Source organism: Scyliorhinus torazame, chromosome 3 (genome assembly GCF_047496885.1).
Source record: "Scyliorhinus torazame isolate Kashiwa2021f chromosome 3, sScyTor2.1, whole genome shotgun sequence".
Lineage (NCBI taxonomy): Eukaryota > Metazoa > Chordata > Chondrichthyes > Carcharhiniformes > Scyliorhinidae > Scyliorhinus > Scyliorhinus torazame.
Window position 1 is genome coordinate 142,715,928 of NC_092709.1, and position 15,356 is coordinate 142,731,283.

At 48.7% G+C, this 15,356-nt stretch overlaps 1 protein-coding gene across 6 annotated transcripts in view; it reads right to left on the reverse strand.

The window, feature by feature from the left end:
- Window positions 1-15,356, reverse strand: part of LOC140408721 (coiled-coil domain-containing protein 158-like) — a 418,982-nt gene that overhangs the window by 168,812 nt on the left and 234,814 nt on the right. For all 6 annotated transcript variants that reach the window (XM_072496325.1, XM_072496322.1, XM_072496323.1 and 3 more), the window contains 3 exons: window positions 13,080-13,277; window positions 2,587-3,102; window positions 1,596-1,785 (listed from right to left, as the gene is read on the reverse strand). In XM_072496325.1, coding sequence (XP_072352426.1) covers window positions 1,596-1,785; window positions 2,587-3,102; window positions 13,080-13,277 — 904 coding nt within the window. The remainder of the gene's footprint in view (window positions 1-1,595; window positions 1,786-2,586; window positions 3,103-13,079; window positions 13,278-15,356) is intronic.

Here is a 15,356-nt window from a genome sequence, read left to right on the forward strand (position 1 = left end):
CGCTCATATACCCTCTCAGCCTTTAATTCTCCACTTTATATTTTCCTTTATTCTTTACTTGGCTTCAAATGTTACTAATTGCCTTATGAGCTGCTGTTTAGATTCAAATTTGCTCTTGCCTCCCTATTCATTGATGGAAAACTAGAATATACCCGATTTGTATCCTTTTTTTAGCTCCTGTTCAAATATTTCCCACTCATAGGTTTGTTTGTTTGTAGATTTTTCTTTCCATCTAATCTGGAAGAAGGCCCTTTATTATCCCATTGTACTTTGCTTCTTTTCAGTCCTTTCCTTGCACTGATCTGAACTATAGCATGGTCATTTTCTCCCAAATGTTTTCCTCTGTTTAGGTTGCCTATTTGGTCTACTTCATTAGCCAGAACCAGATCCAAGTGAAGAAATACAGAGCACAATCTAACGGAAAAGTTTCTAACTGTGGTATCGAGCAGTAACAACCGGGTGATTCCCGACAGCCGACCCGGCGAGGCTTCCACTGGTATCTAACATTAATCAGGGTACACCAAATGATGCCTCAAGGGCTTCACGCTGGAAATGACTGTCCCGCCAGCTGATTTGCCTGGACTGCGTCCAGCAGCTCCCCGCCACCCAGTGCCGCAAATAGCTCAACGACCTCTGCACGGGTGAGTTGGCATCAACCCCTGGCACTGGTCCCGACTATCAGTCCTTCCCCCCCCCCCCCCTCTCCGACAGCCCCCACCCACCCCACATGGCCCTGCAATGGCACCATAACCCCTCCACGCTGCCCCCAGCACAATACCACACTCATGCTCCAGCACACCCTGGCACCCATCTGTGCACTCCACCCATGCCAAACAGCGGTGTCCACGCCCAACACCCCCGTCTTACCACCGCCTCCCTGTCCATGATGCATCCAGCTTGTGGCCCATGATGCGCTCTCTCTGTCCCCACAGGAGAAGTTGGCCCACATCAAACAGGAGAGGCCCCAGACGGACGGCGTTGTGCCGGACATCAGGGTTCTCACCCCCTACGAGGAACAGGCCTGGAAGCTGCGAGGGTGGCTGAGTACAGATCAGTCACCAATATCGAGATCAGCCCTGCTCGAGCCCTGGAATGAACCCGAAGCGTAAAGGTTCAGGACTGTGGTGACCTTGATGGCCACTGGGAGCGGGTGACCTCCTCCCTCCTCCACGTGATGCCAGGTCCGCAAGGACATGTTCGCTGGCCTCCCCCTCTGGTCCCTTGCTGGCTTAATGGGCGGCCCCGTCCTCAGGGTGTGGGGCGGGCATCTGCACATGGGCTGCAGCCTCAAGCCTCTGCCGACGCTGCTGTCACCACCTTCTCCGGCGTCTGGCCACCTGGCCTGCCACCTGCACCGTGATGTTGCTTATACTGTGATATCTGTAAGAAATTGGAGAGGGGGCAGCATCATGGCGCAGTGGTTAGCACTGCTGCTTCACGGAGCCGAGGTCCCAGGTTTGATCCCGGCTCTGGGTCACTGTCCGTGTGGAGTTTGCACATTCTCCCCATGTTTGTGTGGGTTTCGCACCCACAACTCAAAGATGTGTAGGTTAGGTGAATTGGCTACGCTAAATTGCCCCTTAATTGGAAAATACCTTTCAGATCACCCATCTGGTTCTGGATGAGATTTAATTCAGTTGAAAGCGCATCCTTTTCCCGTAACAAGTCTCTCAATTCAGACATTTGATCAGTTGCAGAATTTACCAGCTTCATTTTCTCCTTTTCCAACTCACAGAGATGTGCCTTTAGCTCTTGCATTTGTGCATCTTTGTGATCCAATTCATTCTTAACAGAAAAGACAGTTATTAACATCAAATTGAATTAATGCAAGATGACAACCTACATGATTGTACATATATGAATGTGTCTCCATCTCTAGTCCGCTTTTGCAAAAACAGCATATAAGGCATTCTCCTGGTAATTCACTACTTTTACCAACCTTGTTTAGGTGCAAATTAATGCCAAACTTTGCAACGTTCCTGAAGCTGACAACAATACACAAAAAGCACTGGATTCACTTCCATGGAGATAAGAAGTTATGTTAAATGTACATACAACCTTGGTATGCCACAATTGGAATGTTGTGAACAGTTTTGGTCTCTGTACTATAGAAAGAATACAGAGACACGGGAGAAGATCGAAAAGGATTTACAAGCAGGTTATACCTATTGGGACAGACTGAACAGGCTGGGGGTCTTTTGTCTGCAAAAGTGAAAACTGAGGGATGGCCTGATCGATGGCAGGTAATTATGAAAGGGGTGAGGAGAGAAAGTATTTCCAGCTGTAGAGGGTCGAAAACTAAGAGACATAAAATGTAAAAGATAATCACGATTAATCTAATAGCAAACAAAGTCAGGAGCATCTTCTTTACAGTCACTAGGATTAAAATATGGAACTCAGTACATGGCAACGTTATGGTGAACTGATTTAAGAGGACATTACATACACACGCACGAGGAAGAAAGGAATAGAAGGCCGTGCTGATAAGATCAGACAAGGAAAGGTGGGATGAAACCTGTGTGGTGCGTAAAACAAGTTGACCCAATGGCCTGTTTTTGGCTGTATATTTATTCTTACTTATCTGACCTTTAACTCTTTAATCTTTTGGTTTTGGCAATCCACTTCAACCTGAAGTTGTTTTCTTTCAAGTTGCAGAGCCTCACTTGCACAACTCTGTTGCGATGTCATTTCGGAGATACTTTCCATTTCCTGTCGCAGCGTGGCAAGCATCATGTTTTTCTCATTCAGCTCCATTTTAACTGCATCATTGTCGCTCTGCAGTTTCTTCAAGTGGGTAACAGCTTCTTCAAACTGGTCGCAAATGGTCTCTTCTGCTATTTTCATCCTATGAATTTTTTGGCACTTTTCTTCAATTTCATGTTGCAGTTTACTTTTTTCTATGGCCTCATTTTCCAAACATCTTTCCTTTTCCTTTATAGATTCCCTCAACTGACAGTTGGTTATTTCTGCATTGTCAAGTTGCTGTCTCTTCTGATTAAGCTCCTCCCCAATTTTACAAAGCTGTTCCTTACAGATCTCATATTGTTTGGCTACGGTCTTGATTTTTTCTTGGTCTTCATTCCTTTTCGCCTCAAATGCTGCCTTTGGTTGAACAAGGCAAAAACATGTTAAAACAGTCTGAAAGCATTTTTATTCTAAAAGAATCCTATTGATTTTAACTTTACAGTATGGGCCAGTGTATTTTTCCTAATTTCTCAATGTATCAAAAACAACCATAAAATATTTGAAGCAAATGTTCTGGCAATATTCATTACCAATACATTCTCAGTCTTTCCCAAAAGGGAAAAGCCTGGGAACTACAGACTGGTGAGCCCAACGTTTGTGGTGGGTAAGTTGTTAGAAGGTGAAGACTTCACACACAGGGCAGCTCCTGCTTGAAGGCACAAAAAAAGAGCTCTTTTTACCCGATATTGGGTGGAATTTTGATGAAAAGGCGTAGGTGAATATTGGAGTAGTTGTTTCCCCCGGGAATGGTATGTCTGCTGGTTATCAGACCCGGCGGAAAACAGTGAGAGGTTTGGTTGAAAAGTTGGAGCAGGCCTGTGCTGCAGCAGCAGCCACTGTAAACATGCAGGAGGGGGAAGAGCTGATGCAATCTGGAAGGCCCCAGCTGGAATTGATGGCTTTTATTAAGGTGGAATTCCAAAAGCAGAGCTAGGAAATGCGGGAGGATTGCTCGAAGGCCATCGAAAGAGCTGTGGCACCCCTGAAGAGTTCTTTGGAACGGGTGGAGAGTGTTTTGAGGTGCACGGGTCACAGATTCAGGAGATCGAAGGAGTGATCTCGGACTACTGCGATCATGTGGCGACTCTGGAGGCTCCTAGGAGACCTCTGTAAAATGTTGAAGGCAAAGGTGGAGGAGCAGGAGAATACCTGGAAAAGGCAGAACACCTGTGAATAGTGGGCCTGCCTGAAGGAGTGGAAGGTGTGAGTGCCACGAGGTACATCTCAAAGATGCTGGTGGGGCTAGTGGCAGAAGGGGTGCTAGGTAAGACCCCTGAAGTAGACTGAGCGCACAGGTCCCTGAGGCAGAAGCCTAGAGCTGGGGAGCCGGTGTGGGCGGTGAGACTCTACAAATTTGTGGAGAAAGAGAAGCTTTTGAGATGGGACAGGGAGAAGCGCACCTGCGACTGGGTGGGGAATAAGATCCGAATTTATCAGGACATCGGAGCCGAGTTGGCGAAGCGACGGCCAAGCTTCAACAAGGCCAAGGCGGTCCTGTACTGGCAGATCAGGTTTAGGGTGTGTGGTAGTATGCATTAGGGGTCATGTGGGACTGTGAAGCCGTGATGTCATTGGCTGACAGATCCCGGGTCCTGGTTGGCTGTTGACCTCTAGCTCCGCCCTGAAGGCGGAGTATAAGAACCAGGAGTTCTCCCCCGCAGGCCAGTCTGTTACTGAACTGCGGGGAACAAGTCACGCTTAATAAAGCCTCATCGACTTCATCTCTATTCGTCTCTCGTGAGTCTTTGTGCGCTACAATTTATTAAGCGTGACTTGTTCCCCGCAGTTCAGTAACAGACTGGCCTGCGGGAGAGAACTCCTGGTTCTTATACTCCGCCTTCAGGGCGGAGCTAGAGGTCAACAGCCAACCAGGACCCGGGATCTGTCAGCCAATGACATCACGGCTTCACAGTCCCACATGACCCCTAATGTGCGCTACAGGGTGCTCTACCCGGCAGAATTATGAGTGATGTTGGGAGGCCGGTAGTATTATTTTGAGACCCCAGAAGTGGCCCAAGACTTCATTAAGGAACATAAACTGGGGGAGAACGGAGTGGACAATGCTTGGGAACCGGGATGCTGGCACTTTGTAATGGTTGGGAGCATGTTTGAAGTGGGGGTAGGGATTGGGGGATTTTCATCTCTTTTTTGGTGGGGGCTTGATATTTACTGTTGGGATTGTAAGGGATTGTAGGGGTGAAAAGTTTGTGTGGGGTTGGATGTTCCTGTCCCTCCTTCCTGTTTTATGGGACTATTGGTGTTTAACATTTGTTTGTTTGCTTTTGGAGAAGGCTTCCTGGAGTTAAGAAGAAGTCTTTGTTTGGGTGGGGAGGGTAAGGTCAACAGGGCGCCTTCCTCCTTGAGCTGAGGAGTGGGGGGCGGTCATTCGGTGATGCCTTTGGGCAGGGGCTGCTGCGCTAGCAAGTGATGCTGGTGAATGGAAATGAGGTGGTGGGGGAGAAGGCCGAGAGGGGTGACTGGGGGCAGGGGAGGGGGAGGGAGGGAGGTTGTTACGATGTGGCAGGGGGTGAGAGATGACTTGGTCAGGGGCGGAGAAAGGGGCCATCCGGGATGGGCTAGGTATAGAGTGGAATTAAGGGGGCGGGCGTTAAGTGGGGAAGATGACGGATGGTAGAGGCATTGAAGGCATTAACCTCCAGTAAGGCTGGTAACGTGGAATGTCTGGGGGCTAAATTGGCCGGTTAAAGGGTCGCGGGTGTTCACGCACCTCAGGAGCTTGAAAGCCGGGGTGGTCGGGCAGGTTTTTCTCTCAGGGTTTGATTCGATAAGCGAAAAAAATTAGATTTCTGGGTGCAAAGGAGGTGAGGGATCCGGGTGGGGGGATATGTGATTGAGAGTGGAGTAATGGAAGGGGCACCGGTGGTGTTGGTAAATGTGTATGCCCCAAATTGGGATGATGTGGGTTTTATGAGGGGGTTGCTGGCAGCGATCCCGGATTTGGCCACTCACCAGTTGATCATGGGAGGAGATTTTAACTGTGTCCTAGAGCTGAGGGTGGTAGGTCGAGCCCCAGGTCGATGAGTAGAGTACGAATGGGAAGGGAGCTAGGGGTTTTATGGAGAGGTTGGGTATGGTGGATCCATGGCACTTTCAGAACCATGGGGGAAGGAAGTATTCCTTCGTTTCACACGTCTATAAGGTGTATTCGAGGATTGATTACTTTGTAGTGAGTTAGGAGATTTTGGTTGGGGTGGAGGGGGCAGAGTATGCGGGATAGTTATCTCGGACCATGTGCCCCACTGGCTGGAGATTCGGTTTAGATTGAGACGAGAGCAGAGACCAGGGTGGAGGTTTGACTCGGGGTTGTTGGCGGATGGAGGTTTTTGTGATAAGGTGCAGGCGGTGATTAAGGAATATGTGGAGTTGAATCAGAATGGGGAGGTGTCGGCGGCCATTTTTTGGGAAGCACTGAAGGCAGTGGTCCGGGGGGAAATTATTTTGTTTAAGGCTCGGGCGGATAGGGAAAAGAGGGAGGAACATAACCGTCTCGTGAGCGAGATAGTGGGGGTGGACAGCGAATATTCGAAGGTGCCCACTGTGGAGGGACTGGCGAGGAGGAAAAAGTGGCAGGGGTAGTTTGACAGGCTGACAACGGGTAGGGCGTTAGAGCAACTGCAAAGGACAAGGGGGGTGCAATATGAGTATGGGGAGAGGGTGAGCCGCATGACGCACTAGCTGCAGAGGCAGGCTGTATCCAGGGAAATATTGAAGAGATGGACTGGGGCTGAGGATGTGGTATCGGAGCCAGGGAAGATAAACGAGGCATTTAGGGAGTACTACCAGGGACCTTACGAGGCGGACCCGGGGGAGAGGAGGGCGACATGGGGGTTGTTTCTGGACAAGCTGGAATTTCCCCAGGTTGAAAAAGCAAAGAGGCAGGCATTGGAGGAGCCCCTGGGGTTGAGGGAGGTGCTGGATAGTATCAGGGGTAGGAAGTCAGGGAAGGCGCCCTGGGCCGGATGGGAATTTTATAAGGAATTTGCGACGGACCTGGCACCACATCTGTTGGGAGCGTTAAATGAAACACTGGAGAAGGGGGAGTTGCCGGAGATGATGATGCAGGCAGTAATCACACTAATCCCAAAAAAGGGGAATGACCCAGTGGAATGTGGGTCATATAAGCCCATATCACTATTGAACACAGATGTGAAAGTATTGGCTAAGTTTTTGGTGGGGAGGATGGAGGATTGTGCCCTGGGGTGATTGCAGAAGATCAAACAGGCTTCTTGAAGGGCAGGCAGCTCTCGAGTAATATAAGACAGCTGTTGAATGAGGCGATGAATCAGTCAGGGGCTCTGGTACTGGAGCTGGTGGTGTCCATGATCGCGGAGAAGACATTTGACCGGGTGGAGTGGCGGTACTTGTTCGAGGCTTTGGGAAGGTTTTGGTTTGGGCCGAGATTTGTGGCATGGGTGCAGTTGCTGTATGTGGCACCAAGGGTGCCCACTGTCTCTGTTGCTGTTTGCACTGGACATAGAGCCATTGGCAATGGCTCTCAGGGGATCGGCAGAGTGGCAGGAGATTAGGAGGGGACAGAGGGAGCATCGGTTGTCGCTCTATGCCGATGACCTCTTGCTGTATGTTTCGGTCCGTTGGAGAGTATGGAAAGGATTATGGGCCTGCTGGGGAGGTTTGGAGGGTTCTCGGGATACAAGCTGAATGTAGGGAAAAGCAAGGTATTCCCGGTGAATGAGCTGGCACAGGGGCCCTCGCTATTTATGGTAGCAAGGGATAGGTTTAAGTATTTGGGGATTCAGATCGCGAGGGAATGGACGGGGCTCCATGAGTGCAACTTAACAAAGCTGGTGGAGGAGGCCAGGGAGGATAGTAAGAGGTGGGATACATCGCACTTAACATTGGTGGGGAGGGTCCAAGTGGTGAAAATGAATATTCTGCTGAGGTTCTTGTTTATCTTTCAGGCTCTCCCGATCTTTATACCAAAGGCCTTTTTTCGGAAAGTGGACACGATCATTTTAGACTTTGTATGGACAGGGAAGGTGCCGAGGGTGGAGAAGACCCTGCTACAGAGGCAGAGGCAGCAGGGGGGGTTGGCGTTGCTGAACTTGCTTCATTATTATTAGGCGGCGAATGTGGACAAGGTGCGGTGGTGGTGGGAAGGAGAATGGGTAGAGTAGGTTAGGATGGAGGAGGAATCTTGTAAAGGGTCTAGTTTGAGGGCTATGGTGATGGCAGCATTGCCAATGCTGTAGGTATTCAGGGAGCCCGGTGGTGCAGTTCACGGTGAAGATATGGAATCAGTTGATGTGGCATTTTAGGGTGGAAGGGATGTCGGTGCTAACGCTGCTGTGCGAGAATCATGGGTTTGAGCCGGTGGGGATGGATAGTGTATACAGGAAGTGGAGGGAAGTGGGGCTGGTCAAGGTGAGGGATCTGTATTTGGGGGAAGGGTTCGCCAGTCTGGAGGAGATAAGGGAGAGGGTAGAGCTTCAGAGGGGGAGTGAGTTCAGGTATCTGCAGGTTAGGGACTTTGCGTGAAAGGTCTGGAGGGGGCTCCCTAGGTTGCCGGGATATACCCTGCTGAGTGGCTGCTGATTCTGGATGTGGAAGGGGAGGGAAGAATTGGGGATATGTATAAGTGGCTGGGGGAGCAGGGAGGCGAGTGGGTGGTGAATGGGAAGTGGAGTTGGGAGGGGAGATCAATTGGGGAGTATGGAGTGAGGAACTGCGTAGGGTAAACGGGACCTCCTCTTGTGCAAGGATGAGCCTGATACAGTTTAAGGTGGTGCACAGGGTGCATATGACTTGGGCGAGAATGAGTGGGTTATTTCAGGGGGTAACAGATGAATGTGAGAGGTGTGGGCAGGGGTCAACGAATCACGCACACGTTTTGGGGTTGTAAAAAATTGGGAGGATTCTGGGCGGGAGTGTTCGCAGTCTTAGCCAGGATAGTGAAGGAGAAGGTGGGCCTGGACCCTTTGATGGCGATATTTGGCGTTTCAGAGAAGCCGAGCTCATGGAGAGGAGGAAGGCCGATGTCATTGCCTTTGCCACTCTGATTGCATGGCGACAAATTTTGCTGGAGTGGCGGTCGGCATCGCCACCGGGGTAGCGGCTTGGTTGGGTGACCTGTACGAATTCCTGTGGTTAGAGAAGATAAAGTATGAGTTATGGTGCTCTGCAGGGGTGTTTGAGAAAAGGTGGGGGTGTTTCTGACCGTATTTGAGGGGATATTCGTCGTGAGGGAGGAGGGTGGGAGGGTGAAAAAGGGGGAAAATCTGTACAGACTGTATGGTTGATCATTGGGAAGTATGTTTCCCGGGATGTTTGTTTGCTATAACCTGTTTTGATATAAGTTTGTAATAAAATACATTGAAAACAAAGTTGTTACAAGGTATTCTGAGAGACAGGATCTACAGGCATTTAGAGAGGCAAGGACTGATTAGGGACAGTCAGCATGGCTTTGTGAGTGGAAAATCATGGGCTGGATTCTCCGGTCGCCGACGGTGAAATCGCGTTTGGCGATCGGCCGTAGAATTAAAGTTCTCGACCAAATCCCGACTCTCAGAGTACTCCGCAGCAAGTATCGACGGCCTCAGGACATTGCCTGAGGCTCGCCCCCAAAGCTCCGCCCCCGACTGGGCGAGTGTCTGACGGCGTGGGTTGCGTGTGGTCTCATTCATCGGGAACTCGGCATGGTGGCTGCGGACTCAGTCCAGCGCCGCCTCAGACGGGGGAGGGCCAATCCGCAGGCAGGGGGGACATTATTCGGGGCTGGGGGCACTGTGGTGGGGTGGTCCAGGGCCCGCAAGCTGGCCAGAGGGGCACTATTTCGCAGGCAGGGTCCGCCAGCGGCCTCCACCATGCGCATGCGCAGCCACGGACCCGGCAATTCTCCGGGCCATATCAGCAGCTAGAGCCGGTTGCTCTACGCTGCAAGCATGCAAGCTCCCAGCCAAATGGAGGATCGGTGGCCATTTTACGCCATTTCGTCTGGCGTAAAATGCCACCGTTTCCACGCTGGCGTGGGGACATAGCCTCAGAATCAGATAATCCAGCCCCATGTCTCACAAATTTGATTGAGTTTTTTGAAGGGGTAACCAAGAAGGTACATGAGGGCAGTGCAGACGACATTATCTACCTGACTTTAGCAAGGCCTTTGACAAGGCATCGCATGGTAGGTTGTTGCATAAGGTTACATTTCACGGGATCCAGGGTGAGGTAGCCAAGTGGCTTGACGACAGAAGACAAAGGGTGGTTGTAGATGTTTTTTTTCAAACTGGAGGCCTGTGTCCAGCGGTGTGCCTCAGAGATCAGTGCTGGGTCCACTGTTATTTGTTATTGATATTAATGATTTGGATGGGAATTTAGGAGGTGTGATTATTAAGTTTGCAGATGACACCAAGATTGGTGGCATAGTGGACGGTGAAGAAGGTTATCTAGGATTGCAATGGGATCTTGATCAATTGGGTCAGTGGGCTGATGAATGGCCGATGGAGTCTAATTTAGATAAATGTGAGGTGATGCATTTTGGTAGATCGAATTGGGGTAGGACCTACTCGGTTAATGGTAGGGTGTTGGGGAGAGTTGTAGAACAGAGATCTAGGAGTACAGGTTCATAGCTCCTTGAAAGTGGAGTCACAGGTGGACAGGGTGGTGAAGAAGGCATTTGTCATGCTTGGTTTCATTGGTCAGAACATTGAATACAGGAGTTGGGACATTATGTTGAAGTTGTACAAGACATTAGTAAGGCCACACTTGGAATACTGTGTACAGTTCTGGTCATCCTATTATGGAAAGGATATTACTAAATTAGAAAGAGTAGAGAAAAGATTTACTAGGATGCTACAGCGACTTGATGGTTTGAGTTATAAGGAGAGGCTGGATAGGCTGGGACTTTTTTCCCTGGAGCGAAGGAGACTTAGGGGTGATCTTATAGAGATCTACAAAAGAATAAACGGCATGGATAAGGTAGATAGTCAACAACTTTTCCCAAAGGTGGGGGAGTCTAAAACTAGAGGGCATTGGCTTAAGGTGAGAGGGGAGAGATACAAAAGGGTCCAGAGGGGCAATATTTTCACACGGAGGGTGGTGAGTGTCTGGAACCAGCTGCCAGAGGCTGGATGGTAGCACAGTGGTTAGCACTGTTGCTTCACAGCGACAGGGACTCAGGTTCGATTCCTGGCTTGGGTCACTGTGCGTGTGGAGTCTGCACATTCTCCTCGTGTCTGTGTGGGTTTCCTCCGGGTGGTCTGGTTTCCTCCAACAAGTCCCGAAAGACATGCTTGTTCGGTGAATTGGACATTCTGAATTCTCCCGCAGTGTACCCGAACAGGTGCTGGAGTGTGACGAGGGGCTTTTCACAGTAACTTCATTGCAGTGTTAATGTCAGCCTACTTGTGACACTAATAAAGATTATTATTAGCAGAGGCAGGTACAATTTTGTCTCTTAAAAAGCATTTGACAGTGATATAGCTAAGATGGGATTAGAGGGATATGGGCCAAATGTGGGCAATTGGGACTAGCTTAGTGTTAAAAACTGGGCGGCATGGACAAGTTGGGCCGAAGGGCTGTTTCCATGTTGTAAACCTCTATGACTCCAAGTGGGAAAGCTAGAGAAGCCGTGTTCCAGTGTGGAAGAGACCGTGTTTTTCTCTCTGGTCATTGGGAACATTATTCAAAAATTTGTCCTGACCTGCATTTAGAAAGTAGCCCGTTTCAGGTTCTACTCTCTACAATGTTTCTGCTTTCAACTTTACACTGCCAATCCCACACTTGAAGAATGTCTTGTGGTTAGAGGAAAAGTTTTCCAACCTGAGTCTTTCACCAAAAAACTCTTGGGAATAATAGAAGGAATAAAGAAGTGCTTCAAGGCAACAGAATATGTAGAATTAGAACCTGTGGCATGTATGATGACAGACTTCCTACTTAAAGAAAAAAGTAAAACACTTTCACAGGCAAGGGATTATATTTAAGTAACTGCTGCAAACTCAGCCTCTCGGCTTGGTTTTCAGCCACAGATTGATTCTGTTATATGAAATTCTACCTAAATTATATGATATATGCTTAAATGGTTCTCCACTTGCCTGAATGAGCAGCAGATACCTGGGAACCCCACCACCTGGAGATTCCCCTCCAAGTCACTCACCACCCTGACTTGGAAATATATCACCGTTCCTTCACTGTCGCTGGGACAACTTCCTGGAACTCCCTCCCTAACAGCACAGTGGGTGTACCTACACCCCAATGACTGCAGCATTCAAGAAGGCAGCTCACCACCACCTTGTGAAGGGCAACTGGGGTGGGCAATAAATGCTGGCCTTACCAGCGACGCCCACATCCCGTAAATATATATATATTTTTAATGGTCTTGACCCAACCATGTACAGCTGTTTCATCAACCTCCACCATAAAGCTTGAAATGGAGATATACACAAATGATTGCAGACTTTAGTTCCATTCAGAATTCATCAGACAATGAAGACGGCCATGTCCACATGCAGCAAGATGTGGACAACATTCAGGCTTAGGTTGATATGGCAACTAACAGGTTCATGCTACACCAGTGCCAGGCAATGACCATCTTCAAGTAAAGAGAATCTATCCATTTCCCCATGACATTCAACAGCATTATCATCACCAAACATCTCACCATCAATATTCTGGGACTCACCATGGACTAAAATCTTAACTGGAGCAGCTGCAAAAATAGTGTGGCGACAAGAGCAGATCAGAGGCTGGCTATTTGGTGGCAAGCAACTCACCTTCTGACTCCCCAAAGCCTATTCACCATCTACAGGGCACAAGTCAGGGGTGTGATGGAATATTCACCTGAATGAGTGCAGCTCCAACAGCACTCAATAAGCTTGGCACCATCCAGGAAAAAAAAGTAGTCTGCTTGATCAGCACTCCATCTACCACTTTAATCATTCATTTCACCATTGGTTTAGAGTGGCAGCAGGACGCATCATCTACACAAGGCACTGCAGCAAAAGGCTACTCCGATCCGATAGCACCTTCTAAACCTTTTAGTGTCCAGAAGGAGAAGGGCAGCAGAGCAGTGTAGGCTGGCAGTTCACCTCGAAGGGAGTGGCATGGAGGAACACGTGTGCAACAGGATGTTGAGTAGGTAGGCCCACTTTTACAAAGGCTGCTGTCAGACGAGTTCATCCTGGGTTAAAAGTCGGGAGTGTTTAAAAAATATTCAACATGAATAAAGAGTGTCAAATCTAAGTATTTGTTAATGTTATAATTTAGATGTGTTGAATTGGGGTGCAGAGGGGCCCACAATCGCCAATCCAATTGAAAAGGGGTCCCTCAATTAAATAGGTTTGAGAAGCAGTGTGTTTACTAACCTGACATTGTAATTGATGTTGGTACTGCTCCTTCAGAGAGTTTATCACACCATCCAGCCGCAGAATTTCCTGATTTTTGCATTCCAATTCCTGCTTCAGGTTTTCAACAGAGATGCTATTACTTGTGCCACGTTCCCACAGCTTCTGATTTTGCTCTTTTGCCACTTTGAGGTCCTCTTCAACTTTACAATAGTCAGCCTGAAAGTCAAACACACAAAACTGACTTGAAATTGGAAAACACTTCGGCTGCAAGCAAAGAACTGCCGCAAGCAAAGAAAAGGGTAGTTTTCTTTTTGTTCTTCATGAAATGGAGGCAATAAGGGCATACCGGACTGGATGTGCAAAACGTTGCAGTTGGCTGGATCTCACAGGTGCAGGTGCACAGACGCAATTCCTTCCTTGCTCCCATCCCTCACCTTGACCAAGGGGTTGGGATTTGCCTGACAGACCCCTTTCCTGTTTTTCCAATAAAAGTTAAATTGGAGCCACTGGATGAGTTTTGTAGGATCAGGAAGCCATGAGCAGAAAAATAATCAAAAGACCGACAGCTCTCAGTTGACTGGAGGCTGATATGCCGAGTGAGATGGGTGCTACTGGCTATAAGGAGGAGGCAAATGGGACACTGTATGGAAGGAGTGAAAGGGGGTGAAGACCAGGAAGGCAGTAAGCAGTTATTTATTCTTGATTTTGACACAAAGACTAGGGAGACCGCCTCCTTGCATCTAATTCTCCTGTTCTGGATCTGAGTCACTGGGAATAATTTCTACACTGGCCCACTGCTCCATAATTTAAGCACCTCAATAAAATCATCCATTTATCTGAGTTTTAATGAAAACTGCCTTAAATTTTCCAAAACATTTTCTGTATTCATATTTCCTTATACCAGACAGCATCCTAACAAATCTAAATTGTCCCTCTCTATTGTCTTCCTGTAATGTGAATCTCAAAATGTTTACATTGATTCACAGTTCCATCGCAATTTTTATATTCTATACCAGCAGTGCACTATTTTGCCCATTTCCCTATCAACTTCAGGTGGTATCTTTACTGTTTTGTGAAGCTAAACGCGCATCATTCAGCTTTCTTCCAAAAGTACAATTATTTAAATTTTATGCTTTTAATTGAAGTATATCATCTCACAATTTACTGACACGGAATTCTACTTGGCACTTTCTTTCGCCCATTGCACCACTCTATCAACATCCCTTCATAGTTTCACTTGGTCATCAATTTTATTTTCTATGTCTCCTATTTCAGTCTTGCCTGCAAATTTGAATGCTCAGACAAAATCGTTGCTGTACATGGTGAACAAAAGCAGAACAAAAACAGCGCCGTGAGCCATCACTATCCATTTTCATCAACGAGAAACTTCCTTTAATTTTCCTACTCTCTGGGTGGAATTTAATGACATTTCCCTTGGCTCATTTGATGGCAGGTGGGTGGTGGGCATGGCCATACCACTGGCCAGGACAGTGTCTGATTAATAAAGCAGGCCTTCCGGGACATCCGGTTGCGGCTATGCTGAGCTAAGTCGCACGTTCGGCAGCTCCCGCCAGAAACTGACTTTTGGGCTCTTTTTAGGAGCCCCAGCGGCATTTATTCGACGGTTCCCAGTGTGGGAAGGTGACAGTATGATTTCCCCGGCACTGTATGGATTGGACCAGGGGTGGAGCGGTGAAAAAAGTAATTTTGGTGCAGCGAAAAGTGCGAGGGAGGAAAGCCAAGATGGCGGCGGGTGGAGACCAGGCAAGAGCAGCAGGAGTTTCTCAAGCGCTGCTTCACGGAATTGAAAGCAGAGCTGCTGGAGCCGATGAAGGCTTCGATCGACAAGCTGGTCGAGACCCAGAAGGCCCAAGGGGCGGCGATCCGGGAGGTGCGGCAGAAGGCCTCGGAGAATGGGGACGAGATATTGGGCCTAGCGGTGAAGGTGGAGGCGCACGAGGCACTGCATAAGAAATGGCAGGAGAAGTTTGAGGACATGGAGAATCGGTCGAGGTGGAAGAACCTGCGGATTTGGGTTTCCCAGAGGGAGTGGAGGGGTCGGATGCTGGGGCATATGTGGTCACGATGCTGAACACGTTGATGGGCGCGGGTGCTTTCCCGAGGCCCCTGGAGCTGGATGGGGCCCACCGAGTCCTGGCGAGGAGGCCCAAGTCTAATGAGCCGCCGCGGGCGCTATTGGTGCAGTTCCACCGCTTGGTGGACAGGGAGTGTGTCCTAAGATGGGCAAAAAAGGAGTGGAACAGCAGGTGGGAGAATGCAGAGGTCCGTATATAC